The sequence below is a fragment of the Nerophis lumbriciformis genome, linkage group LG10 (genome assembly GCF_033978685.3).
Source record: "Nerophis lumbriciformis linkage group LG10, RoL_Nlum_v2.1, whole genome shotgun sequence".
NCBI classification, from domain to species: domain Eukaryota; kingdom Metazoa; phylum Chordata; class Actinopteri; order Syngnathiformes; family Syngnathidae; genus Nerophis; species Nerophis lumbriciformis.
Window position 1 is genome coordinate 36687200 of NC_084557.2, and position 16874 is coordinate 36704073.

The 16874-nt window shown below is 37.6% G+C and overlaps 1 protein-coding gene across 3 annotated transcripts in view; it reads right to left on the bottom strand.

The window, feature by feature from the left end:
• Nucleotides 1-16269, bottom strand: part of ano5a (anoctamin 5a) — a 39476-nt gene extending 23207 nt beyond the window's left edge. Inside the window, exons 1-4 of one of the 3 annotated variants that reach the window (XM_072913948.1) lie at nucleotides 15852-16269; nucleotides 13109-13173; nucleotides 7062-7190; nucleotides 4602-4706 (exon numbers count right to left, since the gene is read on the bottom strand). In XM_072913948.1, coding sequence (XP_072770049.1) covers nucleotides 4602-4706; nucleotides 7062-7190; nucleotides 13109-13173; nucleotides 15852-15921 — 369 coding nt within the window. In that variant the 5' untranslated portion in view covers nucleotides 15922-16269. The remainder of the gene's footprint in view (nucleotides 1-4601; nucleotides 4707-7061; nucleotides 7191-13108; nucleotides 13174-15851) is intronic. The other 2 variants (XM_061969675.2, XM_061969676.2) reach the window with 2 other exon arrangements.
• Between the last annotated feature and the right edge of the window lie 605 nt (nucleotides 16270-16874).

Consider the following 16874-nt stretch of genomic DNA (forward strand, 5'->3'; position numbering starts at 1 on the left):
TGAGGTCTAATCTTACACATAGGACTGCACGATTATGGGAAAAATAATAATTAAGATTATTTTTATTAATATTGAAATCACGATAATTAATCAGAATAATTAATTGTGTAAATGTTTGGTAAAACAATGTTGGAGTGTGTAATATCTAATAAAAATGCTCTAGATAAACGTTAACTATATATTTAAAGACAAATATTTGTGTTTTTGTTCATTAATAGTATCAGTGTGTGAGCTTTTTTATTATATAATGCATTTACCTCTATTTTTACATTTTCAAAGAGAGAGGCATTTTTTAAGTTATGTACACACATTTACATGTACTAATGTGTGTACATGTACATGCTGTATCGGGACAGATCCATTGAGAGTTTGAGCAGAAATCTGTCATATAGGTATTAATTATACACCAAAAAAAACATTAACAAAATGCTATGGCACATGAATGGTTATTAAAGTAATTACTTTGTGGAATGAAAAAAACACAAGTGATATAAAAAACATGGTGTTTACTTTTTGATATCAATATAACACACAAAGCAGTTTGGCTAATGGAGCTTAAGTCAAATAAACAAGCTTTGTTCTTCTTCAACAGCCATGTACTTCAGTACAAGTTTGGCTAACAAAAATAAACAGGAGTGATACCTCTCACATCTAATAGACAATCTTTGTGCCCCACCGACAACTCAGCCTGCGTTCAATTCAATGAAATGACAAAACATTTTAGCTAGTATTGATGCTATTTGAACACTAAAAAAGTTAGCAGTTAAATTAAAGGACGAGTGAGCATTCCAGTAAACAAACTAAAGACTTTATAAACAAGTTGTGGCAACGTTCCCTACACATCGCATGCTGCGCGGGAACTCTCAGTCCTAGCAGCTAATGGAAGGGCGCTAGTTGCACGTTCAAAATGAAACCGCAACATCAAATATTTTTCTCCTCCAACAGCACCGAGTCTCCGCGGAAGTAGAAGCGATTGAAATGACGTGAAACGAAGCGATCGGCTCCGTTTACCTGGAGGGAACATTTTCAAAGCAAAGTCCGAGTAGGCGTCGCCATGTTTTGTGGAGCCGAACGGCTGTAGTGCGCATGCGCAACGGCGCTTCAGTTTTCAGGAAGTAAGCAGTGTTGCCTAAAATGCATTGATAAATTACGTTTTTTCGGTAATTAAAAATGTAAACGTCTGGAATTTTACCGCGGTTTATCATTATACTGTTTACCGTTACATCCCTAGTGTATGTTTTACGTATGGTGTACTAAAAGCCTGAAAAGAGCGGGATATAATTCTTACAATTACAGGTGGGAATCCTTGGGCACTTCAAGATTCGATTGCGATTCAAGAGCTACGATTCGATTAAAAATAGATTATTGGCGCAGCTTTAATTAATGTGTTTTGATGCAGTTTTGCATTGCTTTTTGTTTCATTAAATAAGCGTTTATCACTTGCAAATTTTAAAAACAGTGCATTTGTGATAAGAAATCGTTAAATTAATTCAGATTACATTTATTAAATTCATAGAAATGTGTGCACAACTTTAACATAAATGCCCTAAAATAAAAGGGCTGGTCGGATCTCTCTGTGAAGTGGCTAGCTGGGGTCAGCCAAATTTTAGAACTGTCTGCCTTATTACTTCATTCACAATTAATAAATCGATTATCGATGATTAAGTTTACTAATTAATTATATAATAGTCCATGTCCGAATTGCAAAGCATCTAAAAATCGATTATTTCCCCCACCTCTACTTACAATACTTAACAAAGTTACACCTTCGAGGCAGCAGTGTAAAAGGTTGCAAACAGCCCCTTTTAGTTAGTCCTAAACAATTACCTCCTGGTGTATGTTTTACATCTTATTTGACTTTTTGTGCCTTTTTTGCAAAACTCTGTTAAAAAAATGGACTGCCCTCATTCTTGATGCCACGCATTTGCATCAGAATCAAATTATACACCATCATTGACAAAGATAATCTATTTTCTGGACAAAACTTCCAAATTTAATCTAATGCTATTCACTAACAAACTAACAAATAACCAACATGTTGTCCTGGTCTATGTCATCCACCAAGAGCTAGCCAATGTGTGCATATCATTCAAGACGTCACATTATTGGGTTTTATTTGCATTGTTTGGTTGGTTTTATCATTTATATTTTCATAGATTACACTGTAGGTCATTTGAGAGAGAAATGTTGATTTTATAATGTGTGTGTTTGCTACACAACAACAATTGACAACTAGAAAAGCACTCAGAGAACGCAGACCTCCGCCGGGCCAGATGTCCCAATATGATAATAGAACAGTCCTGAAGCTAGACAGTGTTCCAGATCAGCCTCAAAATGTTATCACTTGAACTTGAATAATTATCCCATTTTGGGATTTCCTGAAAGGTATATGAAAATAATCCGTCATAACCTTTTGAGATATTCATAGCGTAGTGAGAGAAACGGAGTGAACACTCTTGTTTGTCTCCATTATTTCTGTCTCTGCGGGGTTAGTATCATACACATACAGTCGTGGTCAAAAGTTGACATACACTTGTAAAGAACATAATGTCATGGCTGTCTTGATTTTCCAATAATTTCTACAGCTCTTATTATTTTGTGATAGAGTGATTGGAGCACATACTTGTTGGTCACAAAAAACATTCATGAAGTTTGGTTCTTTTATGAATTTATTATGGGTCTACTGAAAATGTGACCAAATCTGCTGGGTCAAAAGTATACATACAGCAATGTTAATATCTAGTTACATGTCCCTTGTCAAGTTAAGTTTCACTGCAATAAGGCACTTTTGGTAGCCATCCACAAGCTTCTGGTTGAATTTTTGACCACTCCTCTTGACAAAATTGATGCAGTTCAGCTAAATTTGTTGGTTTTCTGACATGGACTTGTTTCTTCAGCATTGTCCACACATTTAAGTCAGGACTTTGGGAAGGCCATTCTAAAACCTTAATTCTAGCCTAATTTAGCCAGTCCTTTACCACTGAGGATAGGTTGATTGGCAACACTAAATTGGCCCTTGTGTGTGAATATGAGTGTGAATGTTGTCTGTCTATCTGTGTTGGCCCTGCGATGAGGTGGCGACTTGTCCAGGGTGTACCCCGCCTTCCGCCCGATTGTAGCTGAGATAGGCTCCAGCACCCCCCGCGACCCCGAAGGGAATAAGCGGTAGAAAATGGATGGATGGATTTACCACTTTTGACGTGTGTTTGGGGTCATTGTCCTGTTGGAACACCCAACTGCGTCCAAGACCTAACCTCCGGGCTGATGATTTTAGGCTGTCCTGAAGAATTTGGAGGTAATCCTTCTTTTTCATTGTCCCATTTACTATCTGTAAAGCACCAGTTCCATTGCCAGCAAAATAGGCCCAGAGCATATTACTACCACCACCATGCTTGACAGTAGGAATTGTGTTCCTAGGATTAAAGGCCTCACCTTTTCTCCTCCAAACATATTGCTGAGTATTGTGGCCAAACAGCTACATTTTTCTTTCATCTGACCACAGAACTTTCTTCCAGAAGGTCTTATCTTTGGCCATGTGATGTCAGATGAAACACAAATTGAGCTGTTTGGCCACAATACCCAGCAATATGTTTGGAGGAGAAAAGGTGAGGCCTTTAATCCCAGGAACACCACCCCTACCGTCAAGCATGGTGGTGGTAGTAATATGCTCTGGGCCTGTTTTGCTGCCAATGAAACTGGTGCTTTACAGAGAGTAAATGGGACAATGAAAAAGGAGGATTACCTCCAAATTCTTCAGGACAACCTAAAATCATCAGCCCGGAGGTTGGGTCTTGGGTGCAGTTGGGTGTTCCAACAGGACAATAACCCCAAACACATGTCAAAAGTGGTAAAGGAATGGCTAGAATTAAGTTTTAGAATGGCCTTCCCAAAGTCCTGACTTTGCTGAAGAAACAAGTCCATGTCAGAACACCAACACATTTAGCTGAACTGCACCAATTTTGTGAAGAGCAGTGGTCACAAATTCAACCAGAAGCTTGCCAGAAGCTTGTGGATGACTACCAAAAGCGCCTTATTGCAGTGAAACTTGCCAAGGGACATGTAACCAAATATTAACATTGCTGTATGTATACTTTTGACCCAGCAGATTTGGTCACATTTTCAGTAGACCCATAATAAATTCATAAAAGAACCAAACTTCATGAATGTTTTTTGTGACCAACAAGTATGTGCTCCAATCACTCTATCACAAAAAATAAGAGTTGTAGAAATTATTGGAAACTCAAGACAGCCATGACATTATGTTCTTTACAAGTGTATGTAAACGTTTGATTACGACTGTACACATGCACAGAAGCCTAAACTTAAGGTAATTTAGTGGAAATTATTCGGGTCAGGCCCAAAATCTGCTCAGTTGTTCTTTGTCTCATTTCCTAAGTTTCATAAAAATCTGGCCATAACATTTTTTAGTTGTTTTGTAAAATACATAACCTTACATAAACTACAGGCGGAAGTAATAACATTGAATTTTCAAGATCAAAACATATGGTAGCAGACCAACCAATATATATCCAATATGTAGGAAGTACAATAATATAGGATGGGTAGTAAACAAATTACAGGTGTGTTGTGTGCTTTCTTACCATTTTCTTATAATCTTCTTCATGAGTGTAGGACAAGACGAAATCAATCCTACGTACTCCATCGCGGAAGAACACAGAGTCTTTGCTCTGCTGCTGTCTGTCAATCTAAACCAGGAGCACAAGATCACAACACGCACAACGCATACATGGAGAGCAAGTCATTGGACTCAATCAACACCATTCACAATCATACACATTGCGCTGTGTCAGTAGCAAGTCAGTGTACTTAGGTGGCTACTAAACAAACATATTAAGCACCGTTATACATGTACTGTATATGTTGCTTAAGCAATGCTTTCATGTCTAAATAAAGAAATGTATTTTAGCAGAGTGTAGGCCTCCAACAGTGTTGATATGCAAGTTTATAAAGGTTCATAAACTGACAAGCTGTTTCATCAGGATTCTGGACAGTGGACAGTTCCATTAATACTATGGCAATGTAATGAGTTAAGCCTAAATCTATGCTCTACGAAGTTTTGTGGAAATTGTTCTTACTACTTTTGCTGTTAAATATGTGTCCTGTTTATTTGTTTAAACTGCTATGGAAAGCATGTCCAGATGCTTAGCAGAGTAATGCAGAGAGGAATATGACTCAATATGCAAGGGAACAAACTGCACAGGAATGCTTCAAGGGATGACAGGACAGCATGTCTGCTAGCAGCTGATCAGGCAGCTAGACATAACCATGCACAACTGGCAGTACTATATATTACCACAGCAGCTATATAATTTTAGTGCAACGACAACAACATCCACCACACCACATCTAAAACAAACAAATGTTTCCCCTCAGTAAAAGCACTTTACCTCCATGGCCCCCTCCCTTTAGAGTCGACTACCGTATGATGAATCAGCAAATCTGATCGAGCATCCCTGCTTTTCTCTAGGGAATTCTGAAAGCATCGCTGCCTTCAACTCTGTGTACTCAAGGAGATCCATGCAGTCTTTGCATTTTCTGAGACAAGCCTTACATGTCCAGAGGACTCGCGATACCTAAAGAGGTGGAGGGGAGATAGATCGGAGTGCCTTAAAAAAGATGACGTCATCAGACTGATGAGGAATCAGTAGCTGCTAGCAAGGTAAAGCGACAGGCTGTCGCCGACAGCATTAAGCTGTTCCCGCTAACAAGCAGTTAAAGCTCAGCTGAAAAGACATAAGGAACAATTTAGTTTAAAGGCTGATAAGTGAAGCTCTTCAGTCTGGGTAGTCAATCTAAAAGCACTTAAATGACTGGAAACAGTTTGTAATTACAATATGCATATTCTTTTACAGTTATATTTAATGCCTAAATTCCCGCATTATAGCTTCTGGACTAAATCAGACTAAATCATGGTGGCCATGCGAGGGCGGCGGCCTACCTATATTGGGCCTGAAACTCCAAATTTTCTGTAATTACAGTTTAGCCAAAAGAAGTCAGTGTATGTCTTTGGACTTGCCTATGCTGAGCGGGGATGCTTGGGCTCTGTCCATGCACCACTAACCCCAAACTACTGGGTGATGTCTTGTTTCCTTTCTGGTGCAGTTTATGTTAGGATACATGTAAAACATGCTGTTACACAAAAAACTACTGGTTTTAAAGGGAATAGAAAACACTTAAGACAAAACTGCAACAGTTTTAAATTCAATTAGAAATTTAACAGATAAAACTAATTTTGTTAATGATGCCAAGTTTTGTTCCAAAAACAATATGCTTTTAAAATTTGTACCAAAACAAGTTTCTTCGCAGCATGCTTTGTGGAAGCAATTATTTTTTCCACACTCAATATGCTAAAAAATAATACCACATGGTATGTGATAAAAGCAAGTATAGACATAGTAGGGCGTAGTAAAAAACAATATGTTTACCAGAATATAAAAGCACACACACAGACACAGGTGAATAAAAAACACTTGTTACGCTGCAACACTTCAATGAAGCATATCATAATTAGAAGTGAGAACAAAACAGTTTTAATGAAGTCTCACAATGCATCACAGCATATTTCCATGACACTGCAGAGTTTTAATAAACATGCTCACTCAGCTCTTTACAAGCAGTTATGCACATTTCTGATCAAAATTATTAACTGTGAATCCCTATTAATGGGCAATCTACTACGGTATTATGATCAGCACACACCACATCACAAGCCTGCTTTTTACCATGCCATACCCTTGAACGTAACTTTAGGAACAGGGCCCGCTTTCTTGAGAACTGTGGAGTAGACAGTGAGAATGAAACTTACAGTGGAGTCTTATAATTTTCACTTTGTACATAAAACCACTTGAGACCAGTGCCATGCCCAACATGCAATAAAACACGCTGAAAGTCAAAAAAGCACTTCAAATCAAGTCACTTTAACAAGTGTACTATTTAGATTAGGGCGTGTCAGTATGTGGCTCGGTTCAAAATATGAGCATGGATGCAATACGTGTCAGGGACACAGGAGCATACACCTGTGTACTAGACTGGTTTCTTACCCCAGTCAAGGAACTGATCTGTTCAAAAGAGTGATCATCCATCTGAGAACCGTCGCTACAGTCAGATGAGGCCAGGGTGGCCAGGCTTGTGTTGAGAGACTCACAGGTCTCCACACGTACGTCATGACACTTTAAAAAGGAGGAAGAGGACACAATAGCGTTGGTCATCTCAAACCCAAATCAAGATGAAGACTACAAAAAAAAAAAAATCAAAGTTGGCATGTTGCCGAAACTGTATGTGTTTTCGCACACCAAACTGGCATCTAAGACTCAGAAGATTTACATATGGGCATCTGGTCTTTTTTTCTTTCGGGTTTTCCCATAAGGTGGGTTAGCCAGTGAGTGATGCTTTTCCATCTGGTCGGTGTGATCTTCTTTCGCACCAGCTACCAAGTGGTTTGATTTGTAAAATACTTGAATATTAAGTGACATTTTACAAGCCAAATAATAATTCCATGTTCACATAGGCCTCCAAAAACAACTGAAAACACTGATAGTAGACAAAATTGTGTCTTTAATACTCTTGTAATGAGGGAAGACTTTATAGGTAATGCACCATGAAAGTGGTGCACTAGATTACATTAATTTGTTTGAAACCATAAATGATTAATAATTAAAATAATGTTGCCTGTAGAGATCGTGCCTTAATGAAGGTATTCTTGGAAGTAGCTCATGAATGTTCAGACCTCCAGACACTGCGGGTGTAACGGTAAATTTTTCTATAGGTTTTCAGTTCGGTACAGACTACAGAACCGTACTAATTCTAACGCGGTACGCAATTAAAGTGAAAAGACAGGAAGTGTTTATTGTGTCAATAACCTCTGGGTACATTTGCGGACCAGGGCTTGTTTTTTTCATGGGCCCGTGGAACATTAAATAAAGTAACAAAAAAAAACTGCAAAAATGTAAATAATAGAACAATCTGACGTACGTCCTGTTTCACGGCAAAGATAAGCTGCATCAAGACTGCCGTTGACGTGGAAACGTAATATGTCTCACGCCAAATTAATGGGTGACGCACGTACATTTCTACTGGCTGTGGATAAATTGGCAACACACAGAGGTGGTTGTTAGGGCTTTGCCAACATTTGAATTCAACAATGTAAAAACGATCAAGGCAAGGAAACAATTCACTTTTTTGCTGATGCATTTCTTAGTCATATTTACATTCATATTTGTGATGATGGCTATTAACATATATAGACGATCATTTTGCCATTTATTTCTGTCACAATGTCTTTCTGCGACTCCAGGACCAGTCTAGCAAGTTGGGTGGACAGCAGCCACTGGTGGTTGCGGCTTAATGGCACCGAAGACCAGGAAGGAATGACCCGCCTTTCTGTCACTACTAAGGCTGCTACCGCAAGAAGCTCTCCTGTGTTCTAATAATAAATTGAGAAATCAAACAATAGTTATATACTTTTGTATCCTTTGTGATATGCTGGCATGTTTAAATTCAAAAGATATTAAACAAATCCATCCATCCATTCAACTACTGCAAGTGTCCCTTTCGGGATCGCGGAGCCGATCCATAGTACATCATTTTCACATGAAACTCTAAACTGGCTGTGGGCAATATGAACACATTGTGTTGTAAGCAGAGGTGGGTAGTAACGCGCAACATTTACTCCGTTACATCTACTTGAGTAACTTTTGGGATAAATTGTACTTCGAAGAGTAGTTTTAATGCAACTTACTTTTACTTGAGTATATTTATAGTAAAGAAACGCTACTTTTACTCCGCTCCATTTATCTACATTCAGCTTGCTACTCGCTACTGATTTGTATCGATCTGTTAATGCACGCTTTGTTTGTTTTGGTTTGTCAGACAGACCTTCAAAGTAGGATCTATGGCATGCCTGCGTTTCACCAATCAGATGCAGTCACTGGTGACGTTTGACTCCGTTTCACCAATCAGATGCAGTCACTGGTGACGTTGGACTCCGTTTCACCAATCAGATGCAGTCACTGGTAACGTTGGACTCCGTTTCACCAATCAAACAGAGCCAGGCAGTCACATGACCGTCACACGTGGACCCCGACTTAAACAAGTTGAAAAACGTATTCGGGTGTTACCATTTAGTGGTCAATTGTACAGAATATGTACTGTACTGTGCAATCTACTAATAAAAGTTTCAATCAATCAATCAAAAGTGTGAAGGAAAAAAGACACTTTTTTTATTTCAACCGTACTTCCCATCAAAAGCCTAAAGACTGACCGCACAATAAAAGTGCCGCTCCATCGCGCCTGCGATAACAAAATAAGAGTCTCCGAAAGCCAGCGCAAACAAGCTAGCAAGCTACGGAGTTTGCCGCCAATGTATTTCTTGTAAAGTGTATAAAAACGAATATGGAAGCTGGACAAATAAGATGCCAAAAACCAACCACTTTCATGTGGTATTAGACAGAAAGGAGGAACTTTTTTTCTCCTCCATTTGAAAATGTGGACGTTATCAGCACTACTGTCTGATTCCAATCAATGCAAGTCATCAGAATCAGGTAATACACCAACTTATATTCTTGTCTTCATGAAAGAAAGGAATCTATATGTTAAACATGCATGTATATTCATTAAAACACCTTTAACATGCGAACAAAAACGGCAAAATAAATATAAATTATATACTGTATATATAAATGTATATATATATATATATATATATATATATATATACATACATATATATATACATACATATATATATACATACATATACAGTATATATATGTAGCTGAGATAGGCTCCAGCGCCGCCCGCGATCCCAAAGGGAATAAGCGGTAGAAAATGGATGGATGGATGGATATAGATATATATATCTCTATATATATATATATATATATATATATGTATATATATATATATATATATATATATATATATATATATATATATATATATATATACATATATATAAATATATATATATGATATGTGTGTGTATGTATATGTATATATGAGGTAGATCACCTCGACTTGGTCATTTAAAAAATAGCTCGCCTGCTGAAAAAGTGTGGGCACCCCTGGCTTACATGAACTCAACGTCGAATTTGAGGAAGCACATTGTGGTAAGTAACGTTAGTAGATATTTTGGCTGTCACCGTAGGCTGATGTTAGCTTCCCTGCTATGAATCACTGTCAAATGTACATCGTGTGGGGACATTTATTAACGCACTCCAGACTCACAGACACACAGACACACAGACACACACACACACACACACACACACACACACACACACACACACACAAATGCATAGAAACACCAATCAGAAGTGCACAGTGTGTTTACCATGAATTGATTAACGTTGAAAAACTTATTGGGGTGTTACCATTTAGTGGTCAATTGTACGGAATATGTACTGTACTGTGCAATCTACCGTATTTTCCGCACTATTAGCCGCACCTAAAAACCACAAATTTTCTCAAAAGCTGACAGTGCGGCTTATAACCCGGTGCGCTTTATATATGGATTAATATTAAGATTCATTTTCATAAAGTTTAGGTCTCGCAACTACGGTAAACAGCCGCCATCTTTTTTCCACGTAGAAGAGGAAGCGCTTCTTCTTCTACGGTAAGCAACCGCCAAGGTAAGCACCCGCCCCCATAGAAGAGGAAGCGCTTCTTCTTCTACTGTAAGCAACCACCCGCCCCCATAGAAGAAGAAGCGCGGATATTACGTTTCATTTCATTTGTGTGTTTACATCTGTAAAGACCACAAAATGGCTCCTATTAAGAGACACGCGTACAACGCATAATTCAAACTCAAGGCAATAAGTCACGCAGTAGAACACGGAAATAGAGCAGCAAGGTAGAGGAAGCAACAAGATGACCTGCGCCACTAAGACAGGGAGACAGCGCCGGACGACATACGCCAACATCTTCCAGTGGATTGTAAATGCCTGGGCGGATATATCGGTCTCAACTGTGGTCCGAGCTTTCCGGAAGGCAGGATTCATGGAACTGCTGGAAAAACAACAGCAACATTGACTCTAATGACTTCGACGAGACGGAGCCGGCCATTTTGGATGCCGTATTCGCCCAACTTTTTAATTCAGACACTGAAGAAGAATTCGAGGGATTTATGGATGAGGAATAATTTCAGAAAGTGGGCTTTAAATTTTTATTTTGTGTGTTGTGTGACATTAATGTTCGAGCAACGTTGAGTTATTGATGTTGCTATTGCTCTGCAGTAATTTGAGTGTTACTATTTTTGTGATTGCACACTACATTTTGGGGGTGAACAGACTTGTTAGAACGCTGGTTTGTAATATATTATTAAAGTTTGACTGACCTATCTGACTGTTTTTTTGACATTCCCTTTAGCGCAGCGTAGGCGCGGCTTATAACCCGGGGCGGCTTATAGGTGAACAAAGTTTTGAAATATGCCATTCATTGAAGGTGCGGCTAATAACCCGGGGCGGCTTATAGTGCGGAAAATACGGTACTAATAAAAGTCCCAACCAATCAATCAATCAATCCCTACTGAGCCTATGGTGCTGTTAAGTTATTGTGGCTCAATTTGCCTTAATTTTTATTATTTTAATGTATTATTATTTAATATATATTATTGTTTTAGTTGCTTAAGAGATATTCCTGGCTCTGAATTTGCTCATTGCTATTTTTATGTTTTTGTGCATTATTTGTTGCCGTCATCAAATCAAATCAACATCATTAAACGAACAGGTTACTCATCAGTTACTCAGTACTTGAGTAGTTTTTTCACAACATACTTTTTACTTTTACTAAAGTAAATATTTGGGTGACTACTCCTTACTTTTACTTGAGTAATAAATCTCTAAAGTAACAGTACTCTGACTTGAGTACAATTTCTGGCTACTCTACCCACCTCTGGTTGTAAGTTACACAAAATATATTTATATTGGGGGTATTCACAGTCACCCACCTCTGCTAAAGTTTTACGTATCATATTGCAGCGACTGTCTTTTCAAACGGGTTGTAGCACTAATTTCCTCGAGTCCGTTTTGGCCACGCACATCTATCTTCTGCTTCACCACCTTCCTGGCCCGACCATTTTTTTTTTTTCAGCCTGTGTTCAGTTCTCGAAGACACATGACAGGCTGAGAATTGCTTTGTCTAGAAAAAAGCATCTCCTACTGACTTGTGATTGGGCATAGCTTGAGCTCAAGCACATGGCTATTTTCAATATAATTTGCTTATTTATAAGGGGCTGTGGCCTGGGTCTGATCTGGACTTGCCAAGCAGACATATGGGATCAATTCCAAGTTGATAACGATATAAAAAAATAAATGTGCTTGGATTTGTACGTGCACACACTTTTATACATTTTAATTTTTAGTTGCGTACGTTGTTTTCTGGATGTAAACGTATGTTTATTTTTAGTAGAAAATCAAAGCAACTTTTATTACATAAGTCCCCTGGCCTACCAGAGAATAAGAAGATGTAGCAGGAGGGATCAGTGTTTGCATCTTGGCGACTGTCATCATATTTAGAGAGAAAAAGACATTAAGTAATGAAATGACACTGAATTAAAACACAAATATTTGTCTTTATAGGTATAATTTGTATGATGACGCAATTTTGTTTCCTCGCTTTATACCTCACATTCACCAAACTAAAACTGAAGCACCTACCGAACAGTGATTGTGACGTACCATTACACTCTTTACACACTCTACACGTTTTCAGGCTCAACCAGCAAAATGACAAGTATTGTCAATTTTCACTTGAAACTGTGTGCAAACAACCTACAAATAGTATAAAAACTGCCGAGATAAAAGGAAAGCCATCGGGAAAGAAGTTGCGCAATAGAAAGGTATTAAAACACATTCTGAAAGTAAAAATGGAAGTAAAATGGAATCAGCCCTAGATTCTCTGTGGGATTTTTGTCCATTAATCCAAGTGAATATTTGTGAAGTCCAAGACTCACAATCTCTGTTCCCCAAACAACCATACGAATGTCCAAAATGCATTAAACTGTATAAAGCAACGCTAATTCCTAACTGGTTGAGTAAAGGATCTGTCTCAATACATCTCATTTTAATATAAAGTATAATGAAGTCTTTACCCCATGATTGTGTTGGAAGGGTTCTGTGTTGTATAAGTCACCTTGAGGGTAGTCATGTATGTCATCTGCAAGAAAGTAAAACGAGACACACACAAAATACAAATGTCAGCCATGTGTTAAAGTGACACAATTGTAAAGAAGTGTGTAAAGACTGAAGAGTGAAAAATTAAATAAAACAAGAGCATAATAACTAGGAGTTGAGTTGAAAGCAATAATAACAGCTGCAAAACGTAATAAAGCCGGCAATGTTGTGGTCTATATTTGTTCTACAGTTGGGGCAGGGCTTGTTCGCAGTTGAGTGTCATGTCGTGACTCAGGAGCAAGTGAGTGAAAAGGACAGGCGGTCAAAGCTGCCTGTGAGATTTAACAGATTGACAGACATTTTTATGACTAGCCTTTCGCTGCTGACAAATTAGTCTAAATTAGCATTTAGGCTGCATATACTGTAGGAGATTACATTCAATCTGGACTCTTACAATAAAGTGGAATTTGAGAATACGGCCTGGTCACTTCAACACCAAAAATAGACTTTGTGTCATTAATATACATTTTCTTGGTTCTTTTAGTGTTTACACTTGTGTTGATGTTGGTTGCTGTCATGTGAGAGAGTGTCTCAAACAATTTAGCCTATTTCTGTACATTTGGAACACAGCCTGAAACAAAAAGCATGCAAGCATCTACTTTCAATAAGTATATTGTATTTTTGTTTTTCAGAGAGCAGCAATGGGAGGCACACGCTAAACAATCACATAACAATATCAACTATCAAGTTTTATTTCGCCATCTTGCTCTGGATTCTCTGCATGGAGTGAGAAGAGAAACTAAAAATGAGTGCTGCAGAGAGCAAAGAAATTGTTGATAAAACAGGAAAAATCACCTCGACATTATGACAGTTTTTGGGATTTTTTTTTTTAAATAGTCTTTTGCCACACTCATCTTTTCTTTTCAACCCTCCTGCGTTCCCTATTCGGATGTACAGAAACAAAAGGTAGGAACTAAATTGCAGGACTGTATGAATTTAATAAATATCAAAATATAACAAATGTGCTACTTTAAAATAATATTTTGGTCCAATAATTTTTAAATAATAGTTACTTCATAAATTCATTTACATACTTATATATAACAGACCCAATTAAATGTTACACAGACTACTATTTTGTTACTGACATAGTCCTTATTTGTTTACCTTAATTTAAAAAGATTTTTTAGTGTTTTCCATGATTGTGTTGACATTTCCTTTTTGTTCTGCCTTGATCGCTGAGGGGGTTATAATCAGAGGAAGGTTACATTAAAAATAAAAATGTTAGAATTTAATATATTTTTCTCCTGGTTCATATTTTCCATAGGTTATAAAAAATATGAATAATCATGGATATCGACCAATATTTTCAGCCATATCACCTAGCCCTAAATGCATGCATGTATTTCTATGAAAAAAGCATAACAACAGGAAGAAAAAGGGCAGTTGATGTTACACCTGCTCTTTTTTGTCATCTCATTGAATTGAACGCAGGCTGTGAAGATTATTTAATGTGAGCGGTGTCACTCCCGTTTTTTGTTGTTGTTGGCCAAACTGTTGTACTGAACCACTAGGAGGCGTTGGAGAAGAACGAAGCTTGCTTGTTTATTAGACTTCACCTTCATTAGCCAAACTGCTCTGTGTTTTATTTTGATATCAAAAAGTAAACACCAGTTGTTTTTTTCCATTAATTGTGTTTTTTCATGTCACAAAGGTATTACTTTAAAAACTATTTGACACATCATTTTGTTAATGTTTTATGGTGTATAGTTAATTCCTATACAACATATTTCTACTCAAACTCTTAATGGATCTGTCCCGATACAGCATCTACATGTACATATAAATGTACATAACTTGAAAAAATAAAAAATAAAAAATAAAAATAAATATATATATATATATATATATATATATATACATCAAAATGTAACAATATAGATGAAGGCATCATGGAATGACAAAAAGATGACAAGTTGATATTATTAAAGAATAAAATAAGCAATATTTGTCTATAAATTTATGGATAATGTTTATCTATAGTCTTTTTATTAGACATCCCAAATTACATGATGGTATTACGTTCACACCCCAATACTGCTGTACTTAACAATCAGTAATCATGATTTCAATATTGATAACAATACATCTCCTGCCTCAAAAGACAATATTGTTTTTCTGGTGCCCTTCTAACTTGCCTTGGTGCCCTAAAATATGAGCCCTCCTTTAAGGCAACACTTGCCTTGACCTTAAAAAGTTGAAATTCGAGGTCTGTGCATGCATGTATTTCTATGAAAGAAGCACAACAGGAAGGATGTGGACAGTTGATGTTACACCTGCTCTTCGACATGCAGAAACACACATAAAGAATGCAGGCATAACACTATAAACATGATGCATTAATAATTGTTTGTTATTCATTTTCATTCATTCAACATATTTAGATTTAACACTTCTTTTGATGGCCATAAAATCCTATTGGGGCTCAAATGAAAAAAGAACCAAGTAGTTAGATATTTAAATGTATTCAAATACCGGTGGATTTAAGTGTCAGCCTGTCAGAAAGCTGTTTTCAGGATGGTTTCGACTTGCTATACTTTCCCCACAAACATTGCAATGTGTTTAAAAAGTTTGTCACTGAAAGACTGCAAATATCAGCAATTTCAATAGTATCATGAACATTGCTAAAAAGGGAGGTGATGATTTTTTTTATAAACGTACCATTAGAGGAGTCTGATGGACTCATCTCAATCAGGCTGACCCCGCCATTGCCGCTCTTTGGTCGGTGCATTTTGCGTCGCTTGACGGTGAAAAAAAATACTCCCGTAAATCCAAACCTGGCTGTTCCAAACCCAACGGCCTCTTCTCCCTACGTGTGTGCCGTTTCTTGGGTGACTCAGCTTCCTTCCTAGCAGGGTCCCACTCACCCAGTGACCGCCGCCTGCTCCTGTAAGTGCCCCCACAGTGCAGAGGGAGGTTCTCGGAGGGAGTGGCGCCCAGACACAACCCGATAAAAGGACCCGGATGAGAACCTTGTAATTTTGGTATGGCAGAGAGGTACTCAAAGCTTGTTGGTCGAATGTTAGCTAAAGCTGTCTACGTTACGCTCTATTCAACTAGTTCAGTTGACATCCGTAACCTAACATTTTATTTGGATTAGTTACACAATTTTTCGGATTTGTTTAGTAAATAGTTTCTTTATGACGTCCTACAAAGCTCCGTCACCTCGTTTTTGGGGGTGGAGTTTGAAATAAAGTTGTTACGTCATAGTTGTCAGCCAATCGGTAATTTGGAGCCCTGATTACAAAAAACATGTCATTACTGACTCAGAACACTTCACAAACTGGGCCAGTAGTCGTCTGTAATTACAATTGTATCAATTCACTTATTTGTAAACATTTTAACAATGTTTAATGCAACAATACAGTCTAACAATATTATGAAAAATACAATTATGCTGTTATTCCCTTTCATTACATACAATTGTTTAAACAAAATAATGTCATTAGTGCAAACAAATTCAATAAAAGCCTAAACAGCTATTGGTTCTTCCTCTCAGGGAATAGAAGTCATTGGTCAATCCCAAGTTTTTTCGGATGACATATATGTTGAGAAAGAAGGACCATCAAGACAGAATAGCAATATTACCAAGTTGTACTAAAGCTTTAGGAGACCAGCCTTACAATGCGTTAATAGCAGCATCAAGAAGCGGTCTGAAAATCAAACGGAAAGAGTCAGCTTATT